At 37.1% G+C, this 10,270-nt stretch overlaps 1 protein-coding gene and 1 long non-coding RNA gene across 2 annotated transcripts; one reads left to right on the forward strand and one right to left on the reverse strand.

The window, feature by feature from the left end:
* Positions 1 to 2,221: 2,221 nt before the first annotated feature.
* Positions 2,222 to 3,546, forward strand: LOC118041360 (uncharacterized). Its single transcript, XR_004686305.2, has 2 exons — positions 2,222 to 2,438; positions 2,925 to 3,546. It is a non-coding gene; the product is annotated as an uncharacterized lncRNA (long non-coding RNA).
* Positions 3,547 to 6,991: 3,445 nt separating this feature from the next.
* Positions 6,992 to 9,676, reverse strand: LOC118041359 (protein RGF1 INDUCIBLE TRANSCRIPTION FACTOR 1). The gene is made up of 5 exons (XM_035048656.2): positions 9,239 to 9,676; positions 8,966 to 9,148; positions 8,793 to 8,867; positions 8,417 to 8,557; positions 6,992 to 8,298 (listed from the first exon to the last, which is right to left on the reverse strand). The coding sequence occupies exons 1-5, from the start codon at positions 9,239 to 9,241 to the stop codon at positions 7,960 to 7,962; spliced, it is 741 nt and encodes a 246-aa protein (XP_034904547.1). The 5' UTR covers positions 9,242 to 9,676; the 3' UTR covers positions 6,992 to 7,959.
* Between the last annotated feature and the right edge of the window lie 594 nt (positions 9,677 to 10,270).

Raw genomic sequence — 10,270 nt, forward strand, 5'->3', positions numbered from 1 at the left:
TGAGAGAGTTGAGAGAAAGAAAGATGTGAGAAATGTAGGAGAGAGTGGGCTGCCAAGGCAGCCAGCAGTAGCTGCCATTGCAGCACTGAGTAGAGAGAAATAGAGTGAGGTTGAGAGTTGCCAAAGAGGAGATGATTCCTCCTCCTCTATTGTTGTAAATTTTGTTCTCTCCCTATATAATCAAATGACTTCTCCCGTGGATGTAGGCGGTTTGCCGAACCACGTTAAATTTTGTGTCAGTGTGCTTGCCCTCCCGAGAGCAAATATCAGTACATCACCGGTCGGAATTCCCTACAAAATCTGCAGACAAGCGGCAAACAATTTGTACCCCTGGTCCTGTCACTGCAGAACTGAAACTTCTGAAAGTTTTTCTGAGAGGGAAGACATCTAATAGATACCTCTTGTCATTGCTTAATGATGTTGGTCATTTCTGCAAGATAAAGAAAACAATGAGACCCAAAAAAAAAAAAAAAAAACACAGGCTGGAAGGTTCCTGTATTGAGTGACAATTTAGTATGAAAACAGTAAACACTACCTTCCAAAATGTTTTCGATAACAAGATATGATAAAAAGCTCCTTGGACCTATGTTGAAGCTGTAGCATCGCCAATAATCTGTCTGATGATTAAGCACTTCATGAATCATGCATAGAGATCCACAAAAATAAAAGAAGCATAAAAAATTGTTGTAGCTGCCAAGAAATCACTTCAAATTGAAACCAATATACTAGCCATCAAATGGTCCAGTCAGACTTTCAATCCCTTGAAAAATCTCCCACCTTTATTTCCCATTCCGGTCCCTGCAAGACCTGCTGACAGGAGAGATTTGGAATCTGGTCGCCATTTCAACTCTTCAGAACAGAAAACAGAGTTGCCAGATCAGGAGTTATTTCACTGTCTTTTACATTGTTACAGGAAATTACTGTTAGTCTTTCAAGTTTCTTACAGGAAATTACATTTTTACTTTATTGCTAGTTGAGCTCATTAATAAAAAAAATGTTTTTTTTATATACATAGTCATTATTTGACAGTTAATACCCAGTGAAAAAAATAAATATTATGTCCATGTAATTGCTAATTTTTACCATAACTATCATACGTGGTTGAATATAAATGTTCAACGAATAAATCTAGCAATAAATTTATTTTAAAATAGTTTTTTTTTTTTAAATATACATGAAGAAAATACAAAAAAACTAAACTGTGAATAAATAATTAATCACCGAAGAGAATATAAAGCCATTTTATTCTGGAGCAGTCCCAAACTAATTAATAGCAGTTCTTATTCTCAAGATATTACATGTGTGTTTGTTTTTTCATCTTGGATTTTAATTCAAAAACACATGTAATAGATTTTTTTTATATGAATGCATCATAAATATACATGAATGGCTTATCCAATACCCTTACACAAAAAAGGCATTTTTAACTATATTTTGAGCAATCATCATAATTTTAGTTGCTGCAAAGGATATGTAGTGTATATCATCACATAGGATATGCCGCAATAAATTTTTAATTGCTGCCACAGGATAAACCGTCATCACAGGGTAAACCACCACCTCTCAGACCCCGACTGATTCTACCATAGAGGTCTGCAATAGACAATAACTCCCCCACCAAACATAGCTTACAAATTTCGAGGTATTGTGCTCTCTTCAAAGAACAACTCTTCTCAAAATCTCAAGAGGTGTTGAGTTGAAATCCCATTCTAATTAAGTATTGTTGTGGTTTTGAAGGATCCAGCTACAGGAAATCTAGGAACGGAGAGTTCCCTCCCCCTCTCTCTACTTTTTGGTCTTAAAAATATTAATTTTAAAAATAAATGATTGTCCTTCTCCGATCTCACTACCCAACCTCAAAACGGATAATTAATATATTCTACTTATTAAATAGGGTTTTATAGTCGGTCCACAACCCCTAAATGTCAGAGGCATTTTTGAGGCGATCTTATAGTTCCTGCATGTTGAAAATAAAAAGAAGGTAGATCTCTTGAAGGAAGAAGGATCGTTTGTCGTGGAGCAAGACTCAGAATCACAATGACCATGATTCATAATACTGTCCGGACAACTCCATTAAACAAAAAACTGGAATCTTGAAAACGTTTTTCGAGAAGAACACATCAAGGCCCATACAACGATAGTTTGAAAATGGCCCAAACAAACATGAGCTAGGCACATCTTTTTATTTGTTAAATGGGCTTAGAAACCAGGCCCCTAATCATTCCAGGCCGAAGCTGACTCGAAACTTGAGGAAATCCAATCTCGAACACAAGTGTATAGTTAGATTCAGATGATAATTCGGAAGGAATTATATAAACCGACTTAAACCAGTCCCTAACCCTCTATAAATGACAGCAGTATTCCACAATCTGCTCGTTTTCAGTTTGTTCTTTGCCTATGTTTTTACCTCTCTAATCTTCGATTTCCGCACTGCTCAGGTACACAACACAGGCCTTCTCCCTAGCTTTCTCTCTAATCCCCTCTCTTTAGTTTCCATGAAAAGAAAGGAATATATATATATATATATATATATATATATATATATATATATAAAGTAAAAATCCTAATGGAATTTAGGGTTTTTCGCCAAATTTTGTTTTTAGTGATCTGTTTATCTGAACTTTGAAGTAGCAATATCTAATTTTACTTAAAAAAATCTTTTGTGTGAATTGACCCACAAGTAATATCGATAACTCATTCCATAGATAGTTTTTGTTCTCTCCCTACAATAACTAGTTATTTGGGGAAAATCCCTTAATCAGCCGCTCATGTATCTGTGTCATCTGGCAAAAGACTCCCTAAAAATATTCATCAAACGTACCCAGTGCCTATTGAGGGTAAATTCCGGAGGTTCTTCCAAGAATCTTTCCATAAATTAGCATTACTCTTTGATTTTTCTAATTGATTTTATATATGTGATACAGATTCGCAAGTTCATCGCTAGCTAGCTGTCACGATGAAGCCAGAGTCCAAGAAAAACCGCAATAAAAGCACCAACAAATCAGAAGGCAGTACTGCTTCACCTTCATGTTACGATTTAACAGCTCTTTCACAGGCCCTTGATGATCAAGAACGTGTAAATAAAAATAAAGACAAAGATAAATCTTCTTTTGACTTGAGCAATTTATCAGAGGCACTTAATAATGTAGCTAAAGAGGGGAATAGAAGGGAGATAAAAAGGCTGGAAGTCCTGAGATCAATTGCCCGGTCACAGGAAGAAGTGAAGACGAGGCAAATGAGAGCAAGGAGACAACGGTATATTTGTGAAACATGGAGCACGAGAGAGATGGCTGGTGGGAGAGTGCATGGAGGGAGGAGTTTTTTTCCCATTCCTCTCTTTACTGTGGGTGGTACGAGGAGAGGGAGGGTTGCACATTGGTTTGTGCGTGGATTTTGCAGAACAGAGAACACTGTAGAGGAAGCATTGGATGATATTTCTTAAGCAGGTTGATGTGGTAGTGGATATTTGGCAGGATTGCTATAAATGGTGGCATTATCTTTTACTTTAAATCTTGTGATTAATGAAGAGTGCTCAGTTTTCAGTCATCTTGTCTAAGATCGCATGCACTGCATATGCATTTAATTATATCTGACAATCACGATAATAGTTCTACGTCTGCTAGCACCGAGTCCCATTAATTGGTTGATTCTTGCAAATTACCATAAACTCTCTAGAGGCTGGATTCATTCTATGAAGCTGTAATTAAATCGACTCCTGGGCAGAAACAAATCACAGCATCAAAGAATGGAGCAAGGCAGCTAGCTAGATTGCTAAGTTTTGGGGAAGTCTTTGATATTAATGGTCAAGTCTCGCGCAATGGTAATTGCCATTATTCGAATCCATAGCTGCTAGGCTCGCTATAGGCTGTAGCAAACATTTTCTGGGTGCCTGCCTGTACATGGTAAAAACCAAACCGGACTGCTCATGGAGCTTAGGCACTTGGTGAAGCACTTTTAAAAGCTAATAATAAATCTTGTTTTGGTTCGAGCATGGCATCAGAGGCAGTTAACGTGTACGTAGCTGAAAAGGAGAAGGAAAAAGAGAGGCTAGAAACATCAAGGTGGGCTGCTTAGTGAAGGGAAAATAACGGAGGGATGAGGCAACTGAGAGAAAGGAGACGACGCTCTCTTTGTGAAACACTGGGTTCGAAAAGAGGAGATTTTTTTTCTCTCCCTGTTATTAGACATCGGGGATTGAACAGAAGATGATGATCTTTTCGTACTGTCAGGATTTTAAAAATCAATGAACAGATAAAGGCTTCATGTTCCACCATTAGAGATGGGGTTTAGGTTTACGTGTTTGAAGATATATTTATTTGCTAGAAATGGGCTGGTGACATTAGCTTTGAGTTTTTTTGTTCAATGTTGTCGCCTGGACTGCACTCCATGGCTAACTAAAAATAACCTTTTATTTCGATTGTCAGGACTATTCCATTAAAAAAAAACTCGGATCATTAATTAACAGCACATCCAATTAACTTGGATTTATAATTTTTGTTCAAAACCATATTTGTTTTAATTATTTTTAACCCAACTAACTTAACTCAACCACTTCATTGGTTAACATTTAGAGTCTTCTATGTTTCACCAAGTTATTGTTAAAATTAATTCAAATAATAACCCAGCTCCAGTTAAATTTTAAATTATAGGTTTTTTGAATTAATTTATCAGGTTAATTCGGTCATAATTTACATGTAAAGTCATATGAATATAACTAGATTAATGTTAAAATTAATTTCAATTAAAATTCAACCAGATTAATGTTAAATTTAATTTAAATTAAAATTCAACCAGATTGAATTTCATAGCCATCATTTTTTAAGTTTCCATAAACTATCATTATATATCGATTTTGGGGTGCACTGTTACAAGATTTGTGCTTGAGGAGGGACAAAATGGTGGGGATAAATTGGTAGGTGTTTGGCTGCATGGCATTACAGTGGTGGGGTACAATTAGTGTACGAAATTGGTTTGGATCGTTGAAATGTTCTGACTTCCGAAGAAGATAGAATACAGCAATTTAATTGTTACACAATGAAACAAACAAATAATTTTATTTCGGCTCAGCGAATTAATTGATTGAATCAATGATTCAACAATCATGAATTTCCTTTAAGCCCGGTCCATATTTAATAATATTGATATTAACAAAAGATGACACCCAGAGAAAACAGTACTAAACAATTTTTATTATTAAAATTATATTATTCTTACATTTTTTATAAAATAAAAAATAAATTATTTAGATGTTTGAGAGTGTGATTACAGTTATTTTTTAATGTATTTTTTATTTAAAAATATATTAAAATAACATATATATATTAAAAAATATATTATTTTTTACATTAGTGCATCAAAATAATCTAAAAATTTCATAAAAATATTAATATAAAGTAAAAATAATAAAAAAAATTAATTTCTTTTAAAATTATTTTTAAAACTTAAAAACAACCCGGCAGTAAAAAAATATCTAACCCAAAAGAAGGGATTTATTCGGGGTAAGCTATCGGAATGAGTTTTAAAATTATGTTGGGTCATCATCACAATTGACAATGCTGGTCTCGGAAGAAGGCCCAGAAACCTTGATTCTAAATGGTCCATGGGTTATAATCCCAACATGAGAGAGTACGAGCCAGCGTATGAGAATGCAACCTCACTGTACAGTCCTGAGCCAGAGGAGATTCATGTGTCTACGTCGCCTAGCTTGAAAAACCATCAGCTTCCGTCTCCAATGATTTCACTGTCATGGTTTGAATTTTCATCTCTTTAATGTTTGTGAAAAAATCAAATTAAAAACGAACGATGAGGAATAACTAAACCATATACTCACCATCACCATGGGGTTTTGTGGTCCCTTGGTGCAAAAAAAATAGCTGTAAGAGAGAGACCAATGCCAACTAGAACTGACTATAGTTTCTTGATTATCCTTTAAATGCACAACGTCGGTATGCTTAGAAGCTGCCCTCGGAAGGGTACAAAGACAAGTCCTATGGGCCATGTGTAGACACAACAAAAGCCAAAAATGCAACTACATAATAATGCCTCTGATTCATGATGCATCAAGGGTTCGGTGATCCATATATACCTGCCAAACACTTGTCTTTATGTCAGATATATGATGGCTACAAGAGTCTTAAATGTGTGATTGCACCATCACAAGTGGACTCCCCCACGGCTGCTCCCTCAGCTGGGAAATTTGTTACGACAGCCGGTGTACAGTCGACCAATTCCGTCAGCCATCGAGTGTCTTTTCATTTGCTGTCATGATTCGAGGAAGGTGGTCTTCAAGGGTAATGAAATAAGAATTCGGTGATGTAAATGCGTCGGTTTGGATGCAAATTATCTGATTAGGAAGAGGTTTTTAGTCTCGATTTGATATGCAGGCAGGTAAGCAGAGTGAAAAAACTCGAGGCAAGAAAAATATTAGAGGCTAGAGTGGGAACATGCTGCAAATCTTCCGAAAGATTTTGCCTATGGATAAGGCTTCAACGCTAGCCACCCCTCCCCACTCCAAATAATCAATGGCCTTCCCAAGCCATTTATTAGTCCTACCTGTGAACGTACTTTTTGGCGAAAAATTATTGACATAAATTCGTCCTGGTGGGGTATATCACAGCAGGAGAAATGTCATGCATAATTCGACAGCTTGTTTGATTTTCTCCAAAAAAGTAAACTGTTCCTATAATGGACGTGGAAACTGGAAAGACGATGTTTATTTAACCGTTGTTGTATCCAAAATTCATGAGAGAGCTTGTTCCTTCTACTGCTTGATAAGAACACAGTACCGAGGCTTGCCTGCAGACCAGGGGCAGTGAAAAAATTAATCTTGTTTCACGCTGCTTTGGAACTTGACGTGCATGAAGAGAGACATGTGAGGTTCTACCAAAATTGAAACAAATTAAACGAGTTCAGTTGAAACTTATGCCTTGCGTATTACTATGTCAAGAATCAAGTCTTTAACATTTATTTGTTTGCGTATATGGATATGACAGCCCCTTTTTATTAAAGGATAGAATATTTTATAGAAATTGAGAGTAAATAATGATCAAGAGCATTGGGAGGGGAACAAGCTAGCATAAATTATCGATTAACACAGCCCATCGATCTTGTCTCCATGGTGTCCTAGGGAAGAAGAAAAGAACGAGGACGAGGGAAATAATTAACGAGAAAGAGACAGCATGTAGTGGAGGGAGGGCCTGCAGTTCTAGGACCTCTCAGGTCACACCCATAAATACATTTTATTTGTTACTCTAGTCTTTTTCTAGATTAGTTTACCAGTCTAGTAATGCTCTACTTTTGTCACATTCTTTTCTTTCTTACGAAAAACTTTTGGCACGTTCGTTTGCGAGTGTACTCGTATAAATCCAACATGAAAAATCAACTTTCCGACTAGTTTTTACATCCCCCTTACCCCCTCTAGTTTAGCATATCCAAATATCTTCACAACAATTGTTCGAAAATTAAAAAATCCCGCGAGAAATTGTTCAATCTGTTCTTGAATCAAAAACACCAGGCACACGACATTCTCAAACCAACACTGGGTAGCTTCGTCGTGTCAAATAAAAGTGTAAGACCATCCGTGACATGCAATGATATGAAACTAATAATTGGCATTTGAAAGGAGGACCTTTGATAGCTATAAAAGTATAAAAAGGAACTGATAATTGGCAATGTGTGAATGACAATTACCCCATCAGTCAGGAGAAAAGGCGATAAAAACAGGGTCCTCTTGTCACTATTACTTACTGTAGTAACTCTATAGTAAAGGGAGGGATAAAAGAAACGCAGCACTGATAGAGCCCTCAACAAAATTGGGAGAATTTCATTTTCATTCCCATTTTCCTAGCCCCAAATTTACCCTTCAATAAACAACTAATTACCAAATTCTAAGGCAAACATCCGGCCCCTTGCCATCTTCTTCACTACCCCGTGTAGCAGGAGCAGTAGGCCGTGGATGGTTTAATAAAGAGGAGCCCGGCACGGTGCCTTCTTTCTCCGGTTCATTAAATTAGACGATATTTCGGTAATTCTTGGAAAAATCGTCCGGCATGAACTTGTTAAGCTGCTCCTTTTCTTTCTCACAATCTCTGTTGTGGCAGTACAAGCAAGTGTCTTACAATCAACCCCACCATACCCACCAGAACTAGAGCTCGTCTTGGTCGAACCGGTAGGTTCAAGAACCGAGTCAGGGGTCATTAAACCGTCATCTGAACCCGGTTCAGACAAAGGTAAGAACTTGCAATCACAAAAGAAACTCGAAAGCCCACCAACACCCTTTGTAGTCAAAATATGATCCACCTGTAAAGAAGAGAGAAGTGAAGGAAGCCCGGATGAGGAAATGCTGTGAAACGGGTTAGACTTTAGAGGCAGGATTGTGAAAGAGTGAAGTTTTGAACATGGTAATTACTGTAACTACCTTGCAAGAAATGGAGCAAAAGAGATAAGGATACTGTAGACCTCTGTCACAGGTGCTACAATTGTTGCCTCTGATATTCACTATCCTTGTTTGTGGCCTGTGATTTAAAAATATCACCTTTGCACTGTTTGTAGTATAGGACTGCAAACACAAAGAACTGAAATTGGTTAGGGACAAAATAACGGGTGCAATTTTCTTTTCAAAAAAAGGGAGGCATAAAAAATGTAGCTAAATATTCTGTCTGTGAAGACAAGAAAGCAATGAATGTGCGTACGGACAGAACTAGCAAAGAACTATAACAAGAAGGTTGCGTATCCGTATGTTTAACTCTTGTGTTTCTTGAATTTCATCATAATCTCATCAAAATCATACTTACTTGAACAAAAGCACAGTCGAATAATTTCTGAGCATCATCTAGCCTTAAAACATCATTATATACGTATCTTCTTATCTGAAACACACAAAGAGGAGATTGTCAAAACTTAGTGAAACACATGAAAAGCATGTAAGAGCAAAACCTGATCTTTGGCTGGTAAATTTTGAAGGGACCTGCAGGAGACGGTGGGAGTTGTGGGGAGACAGGCAATGAGGGCAAATACTGATGCAGCAGTCCAAGCAAAATATGTTCTTTTCATTCTTTCTTGCGCCTTTGTGAGTTAAACAAGCATCGAAGAATTTTTCTGCGAGAAGAGCTTGAAGCCAAGGAGGTAGTAATAGATTTGAAGAAATCAACTGTAAACAAAAGCATGGAAATTAGTAATACTACCACTACCACTGATTCAAGAAAAAAGAAAAACAAGACACCCATGAAACAAAACACACCATTTTGAATTTTGATGAGAGAGAGTTTGTGTTCAGGGCTTGTGAAGATAGTGGTGGACTCACTATTACTGCACACAGAGAGAGAAACGGCGCCTGGTAAATTGGTAATGGTACTGGTGCAGTGTGTTACTGTTACCAATGAGAGAACAGTCAGAGAGGGGGGGGGGAGGGCGGCCACATCTTAAGGGGTGTGTCCTATTATTGTGTTTTGTTTTGGACAAGAGAAATACACTATCCTTTTCTTTTTTAAAAATAAAATACACCATACCTAGCTAGTGGTAGTATATTATACACTAGGCCAGTGCAAGCGGGGTTTGGAAAGTGAAAGCACAAAAGGGAGGACAAAATTTTTGTAGTAGATGATAAAAGAAAGGATAAAAAATTAAGGGAACTCAAATCAAAATCTAAAACTTTCCTTTCTAGCTCATAACCCAAAAAACCTCTAACCATCTGTTCCTTTGTAAATGGGTGTTTTGGCCTGGCTACAGGTGCCTACTCTTTTCCTTTTTTCTTTTTGTTTTTCTCTGCACTGTGCTTAATGCTAAATGACAAGACTAGAAACAGCGGCTTTTCTCAATTCTCGGTGGAAACGGTAAAAAGGAATCGCAAGTGGCCCTCATAAGATCTTCACACAGGTCACCATTTGTATCTCTATGGTTAGAATTACTAAGTTTTATACAGTATTTTACGAGACATGCACAAATTCTCAGAGTAACTTGGTTGTAGATACGAACAGGTGTTCAGATGGCGGTCTGCATGAACAGTATCTTCTTCTTTCTCTCCATAAAATGAGAAAATGGGAGACAAATAGACCATCCAACTTCCTCGCAAGATATATCATGTCCATCACAGTTTCAATTATTCGAAAGGATCCCCATATTTTACATTTTCGTTACTCAAATTTAGTCTCAAGGTGTCTTGGAAGATAGATCCAATTGTCAAGGAGACTAGAGATTGTCCTTCTTCTTTTCTATGTTTTCTTGTTTGCCGTCTGGGGAGAAGGGCCAGTAGCATAGCAGATTGAGCAACTAA

Source organism: Populus alba, chromosome 14 (genome assembly GCF_005239225.2).
Source record: "Populus alba chromosome 14, ASM523922v2, whole genome shotgun sequence".
In the NCBI taxonomy this organism is placed as follows: domain Eukaryota; kingdom Viridiplantae; phylum Streptophyta; class Magnoliopsida; order Malpighiales; family Salicaceae; genus Populus; species Populus alba.